Source organism: Pelodiscus sinensis, chromosome 7, assembly GCF_052426305.1.
Source record: "Pelodiscus sinensis isolate ZL-2025 chromosome 7, ASM5242630v1, whole genome shotgun sequence".
Taxonomy (NCBI): Eukaryota; Metazoa; Chordata; order Testudines; family Trionychidae; genus Pelodiscus; species Pelodiscus sinensis.
The window spans coordinates 10,863,048-10,883,352 of record NC_143058.1 but is presented as its reverse complement, the minus strand read 5'-3'; the positions used below and the strand labels follow the sequence as shown (position 1 = coordinate 10,883,352).

Sequence of the window (20,305 nt, the reverse complement as noted above, 5' to 3'; positions counted from 1 at the left end):
AAGCCCACAGCACTGCATATCTCCGTTGGTACCGAGACAGTTTGCTCTGCAGCTATCAACGTGTAATACTCATTCGTTCATTTACCACACCAATCATTGCGATACCCACGTGCCTGTGCACTATAGATCATAAAACAACTGAGGCAGGTGCCAGGTACTGCAACACAGCAAGTACATAGGGTTGCCACACGGCTGAACCAAAAATACTGAACACTCCCCCTCCCCAAAAAAACACACACTGGGGGGAAAAAATCGGGGGGGGGGGGGAGGAGAGACTTGGACTTATTGAGCGAAATAAATAAATAAACAAACAGCATGGCCCCTTTCAGAGTGAGTACAGAGTCAGAATAAGGATAGGAACAGGGGAGAGGTTGAGCACTAAGACCCAGGGAAGGCATGGTTTCCCCTTGGTCTTTAGGCTTTTTGCCAGCAGCCATTTTGTGTTCTTGTTCAAGCCAGAACTTAGCTTCCCTGCAGAACCAGGTAAGTATGGAGTTCCGGGGGAAGGGGGGGGGGAGGGGAGCTGGGGGTGTCGGGTACCAGGAGGAGGGGGAGAGGCCCAGGTGCTAGGGTTGCCTCCTGGCAAAGAAAAAAAAAAGTCAGAAAATACCAGACAGGAGGCAAAAATACTGGACACCTGGCAACCCTACAAAGACACTAATCGCTTCCCTGTGACATTCTATATCTTGGAGGAGTACCCGTAGCCCTCATATTCCTCATGTTTATGTCACTGTAATTTTACATATAAAGCATGGCTTATAAGGAATCAGAGGAAATGTTACGATTTTCTGAAAATCCCTTATCTGTATATGAATATCATCAATGAATATGAAGGTACGAGGTTGTGTTGTGTGGCTATCACCAAAACATGCAATAATTGGGGAATCAGCTAGATATTACCTCCCAAGAGACAAGATCAAGCAAAGTATCCAACCCCCAGGTGGGGTATCAAGTAGCTATCAACAGCCATTGTCCAGCCAGGGAGCTACAATGCAATGACTTGCCTACATGAGGCCCAAGCAGGGGAATTGCTCAACTTCACATGGAAACTCATCAATGCCACGGCTGGATTAAGCTCTTTGTAGGCCCTCGGCCAAGGGTGGGCAAAAGGGCCTCTGCGGGCTGGATCCAGCCTGCCAAGAGGGTTGATCCAGCCAGCGGAGGCTCCCCCATCCCCAGGCCAGTTAGCGTTTGGGGGTGGGGGAAGTGCAGGAAGTTTCGTCCCCCCTGCCAGGAGCATGCGGCACTTTGAAGTGCCGTGCGCTCCTGGAAGGGTGGGAGGAGGCTTTGTGTGCTCCCTTGCCCTCAGGTCCTGATTGGCCTGGGAGAGAGGGCACACAGGAAGTCTCTTCCCACCGCCAGGGGCATGGGTGCTTAGTAGGAAGAGGGGGTAAAGGGGCTCCCTCACCCCCAGAACAATTACATGGTCTGTGGGTGAGGAAGCCCGAAGCATCCTGGCTCGCCCCTTCCTTTTGAGGCAGTGCAGCCTGGGGCGACTTCAAACAATTATTGCCCACCCCTGCCCTAGGCACTCTCATAAGGGAGACATGCCCTATCACCTATACACCTAATATCACCCCACTTCAATTTTTGCTCTTGAGAGTGGCACACCATGTGAGAAATTCATAGGACTTCATTCTAAAATAACAGCCATTTTGTTGTATATTACAATTATACTTAGGATTCACTGGACAGCTGCTAAGGAGAAAAGTAAGGTGATGTTGCTGCCACTGTGACTGTAAAATCCACAGAGCAATGCACTGCACTGCACTGCAGAGCTAATACCTTGGCAACATTGTGTCTCAAGATCATTCAACGTCATTTACGAAATAAGAGTACATTGGTTGATGGGGCCATACATCTCTGCCAGAAATAGTCTTTAAAGGTAGCTTAGGGTTTCTGAAACACAACTGTGAAATGCAAACACTGTAGTGATAAGCTGTGTTCTCTCTAACATTTCCCATCCTTGGGTAGATTGAATTTTCTTATGCGCACCACCAGTACAAACAAAAAAAGCTACATAGGAGCAATGCTTATGATGTTTATTTAATATCAAATAAAAGAAAATTAACATTATCTTGGAACTATATGTATTTTGTCATCCTAACAACTCAAGCTAGTAAACACACCAAAATACATAATACCCACACACAGTTCAGCTTTAAGATGCTAAAGCAATCTAGGTGTCAAATGGAAACAGTCATGCTCTCCTTGCAAATATTAATACAATATTTACTTACACTGGAAAGGAGAGAAAAAGGCATTCACTCAAGCTTATACAGTTTCTCTGGAATGTCAACTCTTATAAAGCCACAAATGTGAAAAAAGGAAGGGAAGTAAAACATCAGGTGGTTGGTAATGGGTATTTTAAATAAATATTTAGGATCACTATGCAAGTGAAACAAAGACCTGTAAACACAGACAAAAGTTATCCTTGTTTGAAAATGTCACATTGTGTGTGTCACCAATTCAAAGAATAGAAGCTCCAGAGCAGCACTAACACATGGCTTCAGAATTTGTAGACAGATCCATTTTTTAACAAGCTTGTCGGATGAGGACTGCACTTGCAACACACCTCGCATGCCCATTGACTCATACCTCGCATGCCCATTGACACATAAGAGCCAGAACTATACCATATAGAAAAGATCTGGCCATAATGCCCCTCCCCAAATAAATTTTAAAATGTAATAGAAAAATCACTTGCCTGGAATCCAACTCTAATTCACAGGCCAAACATAAAGAGGTTCCATGGCAAAGTTCTTCCAGTTTTAACAATTTACCATGTATTAATTAGTAATACAGGATATATACAAAAAATGAAGATTGGCTTCTTCAGATATCTACCACACTCAAAAACAATTGTTAAAAGAATCCTTTCTACCTGTAACTTAAGCCATTGACACCTATGTAAACTTTCTTTGAAATGTAATCATGCAAATGTCACAAGCTAGGCCTATCCACACAATCATTATCCACAAAAGCAACCTAACTGCTTTACAATAGCAAAACACCAATACCAGTGAAGTCAGATCCTGCATTAAGATCTCCTAATGCAGAATCTCGCAACCCTCTTTGCTCTGGATCTGTCTCCCTCCAAACAAACTAATTTTTAGCTCAAACTAACATCTCCAGGCAGACTGCCTCCTGTTGACAAACAGTGGGTGCTACATTATTCTTTCCCCCATCATATTTTCCTGGCATATTTAAGATCTTGTAATTATGTCACCAATCAATTGATAATTAATACCATCCCTTTCTCACTCCAGCCTCAACAAGAGAAGATATATTTGACTAAGTTCTCTCTGATGCATTAATGAGACAATGTAGTTTCCACATCAGTATCCCCATCTCCCATATAGCTACATGCCCCCATACCCCAGCAGAGCAACATTACCCCCCCCCCCCGCCCGCAACCATGCAGCCTGCTTCCCCACCCTGCCCCCAACCCAGGAGAGAGTCCTAGGTCTCTCCCTTGCACCAGCAGTTGTAGCCCAGACAAGAGTGAGTCAGGACATCCAATAAACTCCCTCTACCTCACCACACAGATGCCAGCACCCCATCCACCCCCTTCCCCCCCCCACCTACCTGCTCCATGCAGTCTGCTCTCCCTCTCCCCCCTCCCCCCCCAAGCAGGCTAGAACATGCTGGATTTCTCACATGAAACTGCAGCCAAACCCAGCTGCCGTAATCACACCAATCCTCTCCTCTCCCAGCCCAGTCAGGACACCCCAAACTCCCCCCTCAAAACATCCCCCCCCCCCACCCACAGCCACTTATTGCCCCCCTCCTCCTCATGTCACCTCCCTTCCAGCTGGAAGAGGCAAACTCCAGCATGGAACTGCTGCCAAGGGAGAAGTACCCCTCCTCCAGCAAGGCAGCTCCCTGGGAAGCAGCCCCTGAGTGGGGCTCATTAAGCAGCTGTGAGGCCACACTGCTGCCCAGTTTACATGTAACCTGTATTAATTGTCTGTGTTAATTGTATATTATACCTGTACGTTGTTTGTTGACTAAAGATTTAACACACCTGCATTTAACTGATCTTCAACATTTGCACATGTAGTCTATTAAAAATTAGCAAATTATTAAGTGTGATTTGGCAGTTTTCTTATTTAAATCAATTATGAAATTTTTTTATGCCCTACATTTTCTGTAGGCCCCACACACTGTGCCTACTGTGCCTAATGGATAACCTGGCCCTGAGCAATGCCCCCAGATATGCCTGGGTCTGTGCTTTCCAAGCACATGAACAAGGGATGTTAAATTTCGATTAATTAACTAATCATATAGTCGACGGGATTTCCATCAACTATTCAATTAGTCGATGAGAACTTCCGTGTTCCGCCTTTGAAACGTACAAGAGCCCCAGCAGGGGCTCTTGTACATTTCAAAGGGGAAGCGCCCGCATGAAGCCTTGGGTCAGCGGGGGAACTCATGTACATTTTAAAGTTGGTCGCCGCTGCACCCGTCCCTCCCACGGAGCTGGAGCTGGAGGGAGCCGGCTTTTAAGCTGGCTCCCTGTAGCACCTTTCTTCCCTGCCCCTTTGCTGCCTCTCTGAGATAGAGGCAGCAACTGGGGGGGAGGGAGGGGAGAGAATGACTAGTCAATTAGTCGCTTACATCCCTAACATGACACAGGGGCTCATGTGTGCCCTTTTTCCTGTCCCACTATGCTGCAAGCAACAAGGACAATCTGAAGACGCCAACAAAAGAGATTGGGCCAAATTTCAACTGCATACTGTGCACAGCAATATCCAGAGGGATGAAAAAAACTAGTTTCCCAGTCCAATAGGGTTGTGAGCTCAGACTGCATGTTCATCTTTTCTTTTCTTTTGGTAACCATTCTGACTTTTAGCCTCTCACCACCTTCGTAGTCAATAAATGCCTTTTACTGTTTATCTTTACTGGTGAGTCTGTATGAGGTGTGGGGCAAATCTGCTCAGGTTTTACAGAAGCTGACACATATCCACTTTCCATTGATGAAGCAGTGAATCAATCAGATGGTATTGAGGCACAGTACTAGAGCCCCTAATCTCTCACCTCCCAGCATTCATGAAACCTGACTGGGTGATAGGTTCCAATTGCACAGGGTTTGCTGATGGTCACTAGCAAGGCATTGCAAGAGAGAGGCCAGGCTGGAGAGAGTGGAGGGGGCACAGTGGTCACATAGACCCAGGACACACTCCAGAGGTGATCCCATCATAGCCCCCACCAAATACATCACTGTCTCTGAATTAAGATAAATACTGGAGTCTATCACAAAAAAAGCAAGGTTCAGTCTGAAAGCACTGAATACAACGACTGCATATCTGTCTAATGCTTAAGGCTGTGCGTTAGTATTGGGAAGTTACAGCTGGTGTCTGCAGCGCATCACCTTGTGGTAGGAGTTTGAGGATCGTGGCTTTTGCAAAATGAAAAGAATTCGTCAGGTTTGTGTTTTAAAAAGTAACCAGTTAAACGTTATGTTTAACTAGGATCCCGCAGGCTGGGGGCCACTCCAGCCCAGACACACCAGGGGCTGCTCTGCTTGCTCACCTGTTAACCCTTTACATCCCTAGTTTGTGTTCTCTGAATCACTCACGTTTAAATTAACAAATTGAGACCCTCCTCAAACATGAGAAAAATGACTAGCATAGACAAGGCGCCTCAATATCCCTCACCCTTGCTACCATCAACAGAGCAGCAACAATGGGACAACTAGCACTAATGCGGACACCGTCATGGACAGGATTTCAACTCTCAACTCAACTAGTTCTGCACCAGGCACGGTGCAGCTAATACAGGTGTGACAGGGCATACCAGCCCCACACTGGACCCGAAAGTTAACCAGGGCTATGGGAGCCCCATCCCCACAACCCTCCTGGGCACACTCCAGCAAGGGGACAGGTATGAAGGCTGGTGGAGCAGCTTAGTCCGGGCTGACTGCCATGGAGGAAGGAACTGCTGCCAAAGCTCTGCAGGAAGAGCTACAGAGGGACCAAACCATGGAGGCCGGTCAGCAGGGAACAGCCAAAGTAGCCCTGACCCGGGAAGAAAAAGGAGAAGCTGCTGATGGCCTTGACTCTGGTAGAATGTAGCCCAGGGTGGGGAGGTAAGTCCCCAAGAGCTCAGTGTGTTTCGGGTGGATTCCCCGCCAAGCTAATGGTGGGACACACCCACAACTGACAGGGCCCTGTTCTGGGACCCAGTGGAGAGGGAAGGCCCGGGTCCTCTTACCCCATCAACCCCCAAAGGGGGGGGGAGTTGCTACAGCTGTGATTGATACAGACTCTGGCCATTAGGCCTCCCTGCCCTGAGTGAAAGGGGAGGGGATTGCCACGGGCCGTTAGGCCTCGCCACCCGGAGAGAAAGAAGCAATTACTGACTCTGTCGGCTGGGCCTCACTACCCTGTCAGGAGGGGGTGTTTTACTGACCGTGGCCACTAGGCTGGACTGTTGTACTGGAGATGGGATGTAGTGAGAGGACCTGGGGCCTAGCAACAGAGACAGTTGCAGGATGGAGTATATTTTGAGAGGAAGCCCTGCTGCAGAGGGAGCTGGAAGTAGGGTTGCCGGATAGTTTAACCAAAAATTCCTCGTCCCCAAAAAAAACACACAAAACACACACACACCAGGGAAAAAATTCTGTTGACGGGAAAAAAAGAGGGGAGGGGGGAACACCAAAGTTATTTAGGGGGAAAAAAAGGGATCCCGAGAGTTAAGCAAGAAAAAAAAATTAAAACAGCATGGCCCCTTTAAGTGTGTGCAGAGTCAGAACAGGAAGAGGAAGAGAGGAGAGGTTGAGCACTAAGACCCAGGGAAGGCATTGCTTCCCCTTGCTTCAGGTCTTTAGGCTTTTTGCCAGGGCCATCTTGTTTTCTTGGTCCATCCAGAAGGCAGCTTCCCTGCGGAACCAGGTAAGCAGGAGGTTCGGGGGCAGGGGTCCTGGGAGGCAGGGGCTGGGCCCAGTTGCTGAGTGTGTTGTAGGGTTGCCAGGTGTCTGGTATTTTCACTTCCTGGCGGGGGGGAACCACCCAGAAAATACCAGACATTTAAGTATCTGGTATTTTCTGAATATTTTTACCGGACAGGAAGCAAAAATACCGGACTGTCCAGGTCAATACTGGACACCTAGCAACCCTAGCTGGAAGTACACACCCTGTGACAACAGGGGTAAAAATTCGAGCAATTGGTCCACACTACCACCTCTAGCATTGCTACAACAGCTCAAGATGCATCAGCTGGCAATTAAACAACATGGCCAGCAATTGTCAACAGAATGGTAGGGCGTTAAGCACCCAACTCCCACTAAAAGAGATGAAATAGGAACTGCAAACCTAACCCTTTGAGGTTCATCTGAAAATCCACAGCCAAGATTTTCTGGCTTCCAAATATACTGCTACCTTGTCTGGCTACAGAGATGGGACTCCAGGACAGACGTATGCCATACTTCTCATTCGAGTAGTTGTAGGAAGAGTTACAAGCTAGCCAGCTCTGCGATAAATGCTCTGGTCATTGTTTAAATCCAGGACACAGAAGCGGATGAGCTCATAAGAAGGGGCTAGGAAAGGTGACAGACAGGAAGTCTGTCTTCATTTGTCTCAGGAAGCACAGCACTGTAAATAAGAAACAAATGAAGACCACCTGCCACTTGATCAAAGAAACTTAAAAATTCAGAGCTATTCATGAAAAGCCCAGAAAGCCGCTTCACCTGGGAAGAGACTTCTGGAATCACTGGGAATAGAGGGAGTATTAAAGCGACATGCCTGCTGTTTATGAAGCGTCTTCTCTCTAAAGATGTCAGGAAGGAGTGGAGTCAAACCAACAATTTATCCAAGTCACAGACTGTCTGGGCAGGGACTGCCTTTTTGTTCTGCATTTGTACACTGCTTTGCAAAACTGCAGCTTGGTCTGTGAGCAGGGCTCTTTGATAATACCACACACACAAAAATATTAACAAACAGTTGTGGCATTGTCCATACCAGCAGTGAGGAAATTTGGTGGAAGCCTTCAAAAAAAGGCACAATGACATGAAATAACATGCCACCTGCCTTTAGGATTCTGAGTAGAGAAGTGCCCCGAGGTGGTAGTTCTCTGTTCCACTCGGTTTTCCCCATGTCCTTTTCCCAGGATCTGGATTTTTCTATCAATACTGGTATTTTACTGAGGTTCTTACACTACTCTCATTATAGCAGAAGCCTAGCTAGACCGTGCAAAAGGCCCTATAACTGATTATAGTACTCAGAATACGTACAGTGTGTGAAGATGTGTGTCATTCCTGTTTGAATACAGGAAGTTATAAGATCATGAAATTCAGCTGCAAAAATTTACTCTGCTCCTGATCACCATATCAAGACAGACATTTAATTAAGTCCTTCCATTTCGCCTACAGGATTGAAGCTAGAAAAGCCCTTTGTATTTTTGCATTCAACCTAAACTAGAGATTCCTATAGGTTTTTAGAGAAATCAGCTATTAAACAATTCAGTTTGTCTCAACCTACTTGCCCATTTTATAAGAGTTGTTGCTAAAGTTGGAACCGGGTTTCCAGGAACTCTTAAAAATCCATCCTCATTGGCCCCAGGGGCAGGTCTATAAGTAATTACCTATTTGTCCCCTTCAGGACAATGGGACCTTGAAGAATATTTTGTTCTTTGTCTCATGTTATCTCCAAAATCATCAGCAGTTTAAAAAGAGATAAGAGAGTGTTTAAGCTCCTTTCAGACTACAAAATTGGTTTTGCCATGACAAAAAACAATGCTATTTAAACAATTTCAGATTTTTTTCATATTTAAACCAATCAGGGCATTACGCACCATTACACAGAATGCACAGTGATCTTTAAACTTAGAAGTCCTCTTTTGTGCTGAACAATGCAAATGAAAGGCATATTTACTGCCCCAGTAGAGGAATACGGTGTGGTTTCATGTGGTATTAGTCAAGAAAAAGGAATACTGTCCAAGAGTTGCCATTGTTCGGAGAAAACGCTCCTAAATTTGCAATAATGTGTAGACTGACTTCCAGTATTAGGAGTGTGCAAGTCTATGCATTCCTTTTGCACACTGTTATGAATTCATAACTGAAGTAGGGATGTAAAAGTTTAACCAGTTAATTGAGAAGTTGATGCTTACTGATTTCTTTTAATAGCTAAACCGTGCCCATGGCCCCATGCATCCGGAAAACCCCACTGCCGGCCCCACGCCACCAGGGAACCCCACTGCCAGTCTCATTGCATAAAATGGGGGGTGGGGGGAACTACACATTTAGGTCCCTGGTTAAATGTATAACTGTGTGATGGACAGGAGGCATGCTGGTCAAAACTCAGTGATTAAAGGGTTAAAGTCAGGTAGCTGAGGGTATTGGCAGGGAGCCAGAAGAACCAATGGGCTACAGTGCTGAAATTTAAATAGTAAATATATAGCTACTGCCTGCTCTCTTTGTGGGAGTTCTAAGTTAGTACCTGGAAGAAGCAAGATAAAGTAATCAAACGGAATTACTGTGCCACAAGAAATATTGGGCAGGGGAATGGATTGGGCCTTGAAGTATGGCTCGTGAGTAGATAAAGAAATGTATATTCAGTCTTGATCAGGGTATTTTTCTGTTTGGTTAAACTTCTGTGTGAAAACTGTGTGTGAAAACTATGTGAAAACTTCTGTGTGAAAACTCTCCCCATTCACCATATCTCAGCTGCAGCCCAAAGAGACTGTGTTTTTGTGTTCTGATCTGTTTTTTTCTTAGTTGCTCTAACACCTAACAAAGTATGATTTATCAAGTATCTCTTTCGTTTTGTTAATAAAATCACCATTTTTAAGGCGATGAGTTGATTGTCGTATCCTGGAAGGTAACAGGTCTGTGTGTGTGCTTGCCTAGGCTGAGAAGTCAGTTACTGGAAATTGCAGTTGGTTTTCTGTTTTTTTTTTTTTTTCCCAAGCTCTCTTGTGGCAGGAAAGCTTGGGGGTACTCCTCTGGAAGAAGTTCAAGTGATTCCTCCTGGGTCTTAAAAGAAGGGAGTTGGACACTTGAGGATGTTTCATTTCATAGTCATGGTATTTTGATTTCATAGAATCCTAGAGTTGGAAGAGACCTCGGGAGATGATAGAGTCCAACCCCCTGTTGTGGTGGCAGCCTATCACTCAGTATCAGAGAATCTGTGACTCTGGAGAATTTTTGTAAGCAGAGACTATACAGGCAAGGTATTTTTAAAATCTCTTGCAGGCCCCCATCTTCTGCACTCTGAGTACTAAGTATTTACACACATTATTTACATCCCTAAACCAAACATGTCTGTGGCGTCCACAATTCCGGAGTTAGTCAACTGAAGTTCCTAAATAATGTAGCAGAAGTCAATATAGCTTAGGTTGGCTTACTGCAGTGTCTATACTGCATTGCGTAGACAGGAGAAACTTTCCCATTGACTACTATTTGCTAAAGCAAATCCTATGGCCACACTTTATGCTGTATCTGCAACTCTCTCCTCCTGGCTCTTTAATAATTTTTCAATAGTCACTTACTGCCAAAACTGAAAAGGACTTTCTCCCTCCCTCTGAACAAATTTGAATATTCACCATGATTGTTGTTGTCCTTCCTCTCATACATGTTTTTAATTTTATTATTGTAAATGTAATTGCTAGCACACTTGGAATAAGCTGTTCCAGGAACCTGTACTGTATTATAATCATGAATCAGAGGCATCTTTTACAGCAGAATTTAGCCTGGAGCAAGCTACTGTAACCTATGCTATTTTATAATGCTCACTGGAAGCTAAAGGATAAACCCGCATGTTAAGAATTCTTAGAAACGTCTAAAAATAATTTTCTTGGTCTATCTTCTTATTTCTTTGAGGTCCAAACCACTTATGCAGACCTAGATTTTTAGAAGAATCTAGTGATTTTAGATGTCTACAGAAAAACACCTCAAAGAGAGCTGATTTTCAGAGAGCAGGCAGTCTATGCTATCCGCGCCTTTAGACTGTCTCAAGTTGGACACATTAAAACTTGCACCACTCATATTCGTTAGTCACTCCAGAAAATGTAGACTCCCCCTTGTTTAAGCAAAAATTGTCCATAGCCTTTTATCCTCCCAGCTCATCATAAACTGCTTTTGACCTTGTGCAATAATTGCTTTCTTTCCACTCCCATACTTTTTGCTTACCGCTATATATATATATATATATATATTCATTCAGAATGGTACTCTCTTGATCACAGCGCCATTTGTAACCTGTCTTGTGAGACAGAGTGATAAGTAGGCCAGTCCACCATTTTTATTCATGATTAATATCTAAAACAGCTACAAAGAAACATTTTAATCAAATCGGAAACAACAGTATCAAATCTGTTACCTGAAGGTACTGAAAACCGGTTACTCTCTGGTCCAGCAACATCCATGGTCTGGCAAAACCACGGAAACTCCTGGACCAGAGAGCCCCAGAGCTGAATGGCAAGATGGCCAGCAGTCTGGCCATGGCCGGGGACAGCAGTGTTGGGACCAGGGACTAGAGAATGCCAGCAGCCTGCAGCAATGCGAAGCCTGGGGCTGGGGAACTCCAGATACCTGCGGCAGCATGGAGGCAGGAGCCATAAAAGCCCAGGTACCCGCAGCAGCACAGGGTCGGGGGCCGGACAACCCCAACAGCAGTGCAGGGTCGGGGACTGAAGAAGCCGAGCTGCCCATGGCAGCGCAGGGCCGGTGAAATCAGGACCAGAGAACCCCGCCCACCAAAAGGCAATCCAAGGCCAGCACTGGTGGCAGCAGAGTTGGGGAGAGGGTAGAGGGGGCCAATGGCAGGGGTCAGGCTAGCTTGGGGCCCTCCCCTGGTCCAGCAAATTCTGTCATTCAGGACCAGTCAAGTCCCAACCGTGCCAAACTAGGGAGGTCCAACCTGTATTTAGAACGTCGCATTCCTAATGTGTGGAGTTACGATTGTAAATCCCATCTGACTTTTCTCCTTGTTTAGATTCATTTTACTGAAGAGGTACAAGCCATGGTACTTCACTGTTCCAAATTACAGAGAGAATAATTAATCCTTCACTTCTAGCCTTTTAAGGAATAACGTGCAGCCAAAAGGTACAGACGCATTTTCAGTTATGATAAACAGTAACAAAAAGGACAAACGTCATTTCATCCTTCATCCAACACAAGAAGGTAGTATACAGGGAACATCATGATATTTATGTTCTACCCTAAAGTTAGAACACTAGGGATGTGAGCAAGTAGTTGACTAACAGATAAGCCTACTCAAATTCCCCCCACCCTTTTGCTGCTTTTGTATCAGAGACAGCAGGAGCCAGTGCTGGGGGAAGCCGGCTTAAAAGCTAATTCCCCCCAGCACTATCTCTGCGGTGCCTCCTGCTCCCTCCCACTATTAGAGGCAGCAGTGTGGGGAGCAGGCGGGGTGAGGGAAGGCTGCCATGTACAGGGGCTGCTGGACCCAGCACAAGGCAGGACTGAGCAAGCCCAGCTCAATCCCAGCTCGCACTGGGTCTGGGAGCTACCCTCGCTGCAGCTCTGAATTTTAAATATAGTAAGAGCCAGGTGGGCAGACAGCCCAGTTCCTTCTACATTTAAACACAGAGCCGCAGTGGGGGTCGCGCCCAGACCCAGGACTGAGCATCTTCCCTATCAACTAATCGTGTAGTCAATAAAAATTTTATTGACTACACGATTTGTGAAATAGACGCTTCTTAACATCCCTAGTCTACACTGTACTCAGAGATATGACTGCAGAATTGGTTACCATTCCTATGCAACCTCAGCTAAAAACAGCAGTGAAGATACAGCGGTGCAGGTTTTAGGATAGGCAATACAAGGCTTCCAGGGCCCCGAGTACATACTGCATCGCTTGTCCATGCCGCTGAGTTTTCACTGCTAAATTAAGTATGCCTACCCAATCATATCTAAAATTGCAGTGTAGCCCATGTCCTAAAAATAAGGGATGCTATGAACAATGCATTAAATCTAACATGGTACAGCACTGCCAGAATACACTAATCTGAGCCAAGAAGATAGTGAAAATTACCATGGCAATGTCAAAATGGTACTAGTGCCTATTGTTCTGCACAGCACTTAAACTACAGGCATAATATATAGTTTGCCCTAACAGTTGTTTCAAACTCTGTGTAACCAATTAATTATACTGCATATCATTGGTTTTAAAATGCTTAGCAAAAAGTCTTCACAACTATTTACTAATTAACAAATGATTGTAATACAGTCAATTACTGATGCAGACAAAGAATTTTCTTCAGGAATGTAAAGTTCAGTTTCTCACCAAGTCCAGCTTTGGTGAAATGTATTATTTCATTGACATTCTGATAAATATTTGTTCCAGATTTCGTTCATGAATGAACACATCGGCATAATTTTAAAAATTAAAGGCATGAGAAAGAGCATGTGTGCCATGTTATCCCTTGCTAGACATTAGTTTTGAGAAAGTGCCACATAGGGATGTAAAATCCAGTTTAAAATGTTAATCGTTTCAACTATATGTTTAACCAGTTAACCGGCCCGCCACATGGCATAGCCCCCACCCTCAATGGGCCCAGCTGAGCTGCAGCAGACCCTGCCAGTGGTGCCCTGTGGAAGAGTTGCTGTTCCTGCCAAGTAGGGCCCACCGTGCTGCAGGACTACTCTTGGAGGGCTAGGCAGGGGGCTACTCCAGCCCAGCTTGGCTAGAGCACCCACCCCCTATTAGTAGGATGGGGGGGTGTGAACTCTAATAATACTTAGAATTTACATAATGCTTCACATTATCAATGCATTGCACAAACATTACTTAATTAATCCCCCTTAACTCTCCTGCCATGTTGATAATGAGTATTATCTTAATCTAACAGCAGGGGTAACATTCACAGAGAGGTTAAGTGATTTGACAATGGCCAGAGGGCAGCAACGTCAGAGCCAGAATGAGAACTCAGATGTGTAGGTCACAGAAGCACAATCGCACTATGCATTTCTAAGTAAAAGAAATCTCTTACCTATCCAGAGCAGTCAGTGAAGTAATACTAACACAACCAAAGGCAGTACATTGCATCAAAGTGGCCAAAACTCTGTCATCTTTGTAGTGCAGGTGCACATATAACACCGTCCCGCCCCTCACACACTGAAATGTATAGGCTCAGTTGCCTGTTGTCATAATATTGCCAGAGTCCTTATAAACCTAGCCCTACCTTAAATTTTTAAAAAAGCATAATTAAAAAGAAACAAATCATGCAACTGAGTATACTAGCTCTTATACTCGTGGTGTCCAACCAGTTCACTAGCCACACTCAACCAGCCAACTAGCCACACATGGCTAGCATGTTGGACACCACAGTCTTATACAGAGATTTTTATCCATAGCCCTCAAACCACTTCATAAAAGGAGCTCAGGGTGATTACTCCCCATTTTACAGATGAAGAAATTGAGTCACAGAAGTAAAGGGACGAGGAGTCCTGTGGCACCTTATAGACTAACCGAAGTGTTGGAGCATAAGCTTTTGTGGTCAAAGACCCACTTCATCAGATGTAAAGGGAGTTGATCAAGGGCACAAAAAACGACCAGCAGCAGAGTCAGGAACAGAAGGGGGTCCCAGCCAGTGCCCCAAGCACAAGACATTTGCTAATTACACCCAAACTCATTCACTTGCTTTACTTCTTCTAATGCATCACCTATAGGTCATGTATGTAAACTCTAAGCTCCTCTGGACATCACTCAGGAAATCTGAGCACTCACTTTTGATGCGAGAGGTGAAAACCTAGCCTCAGTGAAGTCAGTACAAGTTTTTCTGCTGACTTCAATGAAAACAAGATCTCACTATATAGGTGGAACCTCTCTAGTCCAGTATCCTCATGACCTGACCAGTGCTAAACCAGATAATTTGCGGAACCACAAGTGATCAATATTGTCTAGCAGTGTTACCAACACTTCCACTGCTTCCCGGGCTCCTATAACACATGAGGGGGAGAATAAAATAGAGCTAAACAGCAGCACAGAACACTGAGACACAGGACTGGTGGCTGTAAACAAATTTTATAGACAATGGGAAACTTGGGATAACTCATGATAAATGGAAAGCCAGCAAATCATGCCAGACCACAGCTATTGCTGGACCAGAGTGTGCCAGGACTGGAGAAGTTCAACCTGTACAAGTATCAAGTATATTCTGGAGGGATAGCTGAATTTTACCCATGGGATAGCTTTTAAAAAATAATCAACATTTTGAGGCAGTGCAGAGACAATTGGACACACACATGCACCTCAATTTCTGAGGGGATGCAAAGTGGAGGAGTGGATAATCTACAGCATCTCTCTCACACACAAGAGTTCTTGCCACACCAGCTCAGACACTACAAATTCAGAAATGCTCTAGGAACCAGGACCGCCTGAATTCTAATCCTGACCCTGTCACCTAGATGTAGAATGTCTTCAGGAAAGCCTGAGCTCAGTCTCCCTAGCAGTAAAATGGTGCCAGCAGTCACTGTTCAGTCACCTATCTGCACAGGGTATGGAATGCTGCAGAAGCGGTAATTATCCTGTCTCTGGCAATGGCCCTTTTGCACCACAAGAAGGTGCACTTTCCACCTTGCCAGTTGGGCAGTATTGAACATTGAAGGGAGATGTCTCCCTGACTCCTACCACCAGCAGGTTTTGCCCCAAAGCATGAGATTTGATCAGCCAATTGATATACCGGAAAGGGAAGCATCTTAAAGAAGTATACAACAGCACTATGTGGTTGCACACAATTTGATCATATTAGTTGGACATCTGTAAGGAAGACTTTATGAATAGCACAGATTACTGCCATATGCTTTTTACTGCACAAAGAACTGTCATTTGCTTTTCCATGCTTTTCTTTAGGGGGTCATAAAGGCTTTACAAAGATATGGGAACCATCTCCATTTTACAGATGGAGAAACTGACCCAGAAAAAGGTTTAAGATCTAGATTTTCACAAGTGGACTCTAGTTTGGGCTCCCCCCACCGTTCAGATTTGAACAAGTGTTGAGCACTACACAATGCCCGTTGACATCAAAGAGAGCTGCAGGGGCTCACCAATTCTGGAAAATCTCAGAAATCCACACTCAAACATTGAAGTTACTTATGAAAAACAGGATCATAATAACCAGTCCAAGTTAACAGAGCAAGTGAGGGCTGGAAATAGAGCAGAAGCTAAGGAATTAGACTAACTACTAGTTAACACTCCCTTCACTAAAATCAAGACATAAAACCGTGACCCTACAAAGTCTTGTATACGTGTTTAACTTTACAGTAAATAGGTTAGTGTATAAAGCTAGTCACAGACTTTGCTGTATCAAGGCCATTGCATTGGGGAGAGTGTATTTGTTGTTTTTGTTAATCTCCAAGTACAACTTCAAGAGGAGGACACGCACCTTCAATTTCAAGATAATGAAAATGGGAAGACTTTAAACTACTTGAACACACTGATGGATAAGGCATTAGTAAAATCAACAGCTCAATTAAGACATCTGCTCAGTGTGCAGCAGCAAAGAGCAAATAAAACTTTCAGGTAAATTAAGGAGTGAGAATCATGTGGATAAATTATAGTGGCACCGTGTTATTTCATTTAGAATACCACATTTACTTCTGCTCATCTCATAAAAGGGCATGCCTGTAATAAAGATTCAGAGAAAGGCAACAAATATTAGAGACAGAAGTTCTATGCAATGAAAAATTTAAAGATTTAAGATGACTTCATCTGGAAAAGGAAAGAACAACTGTGAGATTTCTACATATAGAAAGGGAATGGAATAATTATCTCTAATGTGATGAGAAAAAAGGAGAAATAAATAACAATTCTTGTATCTATTTTTGAAGATTTAGGATCAAACTCATCACTGGTGTAACTCCACTGGTTAATAACCAACCTGGGACTTTCACTGGCACAGCTATTATTGAGACAAATGCTTCACAAGAGGAGCCAGACATTTTCAAGACATCTAGAATCAAGAGTATCTTCAAATTTTAGGAAGAGTTCAGCTCCACAGTTCAGCTTCACTTCAATTAAGTCACTTACAGAGCTACAAATGCTAGTGACCTTTGTGCTCCAGGTACAAAGGGAAAGCGATACATGCAACCAACTGTGCAGAATATGTAGTTCTTTTCCATCGTCCTTTGAACCAATGGATATCTTGGCCGCTGTCAGAGGCAAAAGAGTATTTAAGATGGGCCAATAGTTCTGTCCTAGAAAGGCAATTCCAACATTATATATTAATTTCCAATGGAATGAAGGGCAAGCCCCCAGTCATAACAATTCTAGCAATTCTGCCATTTGCTTTATACAGATATATTTCTACAGTGTATTTTGGATTGTGTATGCATGAGAAAATAAATGCAGTTTATCATTAGCTTTTTTTGTCAAGAAAAAGGGGGAGGGGAAATCTGTATTTCCACAAAGTCAGTTAAATAAAAGAGTGGATGCAAGCATTCATTTAACCAATCTTTTTACATATTTATACTAAACTTTAAAGAATCGGTTTTAAAAGCATATTTTTGCAAGCCCAAAGTCTAACATATTAAACAAGATTATCTTGCTATTCTCTTTAGCGTAATTTAAATGTAGTGTACCTGGATATTCCTGGATGACGTATCATACAGTTTTTTTACCCAGGCCTAGTCTACACTATGCTCCCTTCCACAACTTCAGCTACCCACAAGGGGTAGCTGATGTCAACGCATTTACTACTGCACTGTCTTCCATTCAGTAAGATCATTGGGGACTACTCTCCTGTCGACTCCAGCTACTCTACTCATACTGGAGGAGTACTGGAGTGGATGGGAGAATGCTCAAAGATTGGTTTATTGCATCTAAGCAGACACGATAGATCAACTGCCGGTGGACCGATGGCTGCAGCGTTGACCCACCATGTAGTGAAGACAAGCCTTTAGTGCCCAGCTAAAATTTAAGATGTCCACAATGTTCTGGATAGCTGAGCTCACACATAGAAACATATGGTGGAAACCTTTGTAAAGTTACTGTATAAACATAACTTTAATAAATCCATTTTCAAAAAAAATTCTATGAAAATGAATGTTATGTCACCAAGTCACATCTTCTTTAAGCAATTTCAACAGCATAAGCCACATTTCATCATGCAGGATCTTTGTTTATAACTAGTTATTACATGAAAAAAAAAAGAACTCTAATATGCCAATATTGATCACAGAAATATTCCCCTCAGCATTATAAAATACAAGAGCAGCTATTTTTTAAATTATAAAGAAATACATATGGATTACTTCATTGGCAAGATGGAAATGTTTTCAGAAGTTGGGGAGAAGACATTAGGCAAAAGGCAACAAAAGATGATCATCCTCTTTCAAAAAAAAATCCCCCCCCCCCCCCAAAAAAAATTGAGAAACAATATGAAGTTCACTTCAGCTACTGGCAAAGTCAGAAGGATGAAAGTACCCCAGAATAATGCCATATGTGATACAAAATGTCAAAGATAATTACTTCAAGATGAGCAGTAACCTCAAGGAATTTTTTTCAACATGGAATGCCCTATAACATAGCAATACTTCAGCATTTTCTAGTTATTTGACATTTATATGACATGTACAAACATACCTGTAGAATCTAAGGCAGTGTTTTTCAATTTGGTCCACAAAACCACTTTGAGAAGGCTACTAAATGGCCATGCTGGTGTGTTTATTTACCAGCGCCACTGTCACCGAGCCTTGCAGCTCCCATTGGCTCCGGTTCACCATTTGCAGCCAAGGGGAGCCACAGCAAACTGCGAATCAGAGCCAATGGGAGCCACAAGGCTCCATGGTCGCAGCGCCATGTGAATAAACACACCAGCGCAGCCAGTTAGCAGATCTCTCAAAGCAGTTTCGTGGATCACCGAGAAACACTGACCTAGGGGATGTTCTTTACAAATGCATTTACTCTACACCAAGTTAAACCCATTGTGCAGCAGGTTTGAAATACCACAGCCTCCTCCAACTAGCAGCACTTATGCCTGTAGCATTAGATCTTCCTGCAACTTTACTTTAGAATACTATTTCAAAGGATCTCCATAGAGCTATGCACCTTTAAAAATTCAAAAGGACTGTTAAAAACATATATATTTGTATAAAAGTTTCAGAGAGGTAGCTGTATTAGTCTACAACTTAAAAAAAATGAGTAGTATCATGAGATTATGTGGGCACAACTCCCTTCTTTGTCCACTCATCTGAAAAAGTGGGTTGTGCCCACAAAAGCTCGTGATACTATATATAGCTTCTTTGTTAGTCTGGAAGGTACTACAAGACCACTCCTTATATATTTGTGTAGACTGCTCGATGGTAATATAGACTACTCCAGGGTACCAGCCTTAAATGCATCCAATGGGATGTTGCAACATTTTAGTGCAATATGGAAAAAGGTTTGGGTAATGCCAACCTGCTGCAACATATATGCATTTAGCTTCTGCCCAAAGTGTAACTCAACGCTGCCCCTTTTGCAGCAGGTTTAAAATATCACCGCCTCCCCGCTTTTAGCAACAATTTCTGTACTTGAAGCGGGATCTCCTCCAACCCTGGAGGAATGTCAGCGGGCCACCCTGGACTATTACATAATCATCACCGCACAGTCCACACACGTAGAAAACTCCCCGAAAGGGACGGGGTAGGGGTGGCAGCACGATCCCTCCACGGGCATGGCTGGGAGATGCCCGCGCCCGAGGGAGGGCGAGCCCAGGCTGCAGCCAAGCGCCGCTCGGGACTCGCCGGCGGGCTGCCACACAAGTTCAACTTCAGCGGCGGCGGCCAGAAGTGCCCGTGCAACTTGGCTCCGCGCAGCCACTGGGACCGCGGCGCGCGCCCCGCTGCCCCCGCGCCAGCCAGCCAGCCCCGCGGGACTCACCAGCAGCCCGAGGCGCAGCATTCTCCCCGCAGCGCGCGCGGTGCCCTGCCTCCGGCTCCGGCTCCCGCGGCTGCTGCCACGTCTGGCTAAGCATGCGCAATCCATGGGGAAATCCTGCTACTGGGGCGGCGGTGCGGGGGCGGGAGAGGCATGCTGGGGAGTGTAGTTTGCGAGGCTGGGAGCGGCGAGCACCCGCCGTGCAATGAGTGCCTGGCCTCCGTGCTAGGACTCCCGGCAGCTCCCGCCCGGCCAGCGGGATACTGGGCTGTGCCCCCGCCCCGCAGCAGCACGGCGGACTCCCAGGCGCGTTGCAGCGAGGGGACCCCAGAATGAGCCAGCTCACGCAGCACCCAGCCAAAACACAGGCAGCGCCTGCGGGAGAGCCAGTGTGTTGCCCCAGCGGGGACTCTGCCCCGGGGCCATGCAGGCCTGCCAACCCCCCCAAAATCAGGAGTCAGACCCCCCCCAACTCAGCCTCCCGC

The 20,305-nt window shown here is 44.8% G+C and overlaps 1 protein-coding gene across 1 annotated transcript in view; it reads right to left on the bottom strand.

Moving 5' to 3' along the window:
- The window catches only part of PDIA5 (protein disulfide isomerase family A member 5), a 148,370-nt gene extending 128,397 nt beyond the window's left edge, over positions 1–19,973 (bottom strand). The window contains exon 1 of the mRNA XM_075933121.2: positions 19,824–19,973. Within this exon, the coding sequence (XP_075789236.2) occupies positions 19,824–19,928 (105 nt within the window). The 5' untranslated portion in view covers positions 19,929–19,973. The remainder of the gene's footprint in view (positions 1–19,823) is intronic.
- Positions 19,974–20,305: the final 332 nt, after the last annotated feature.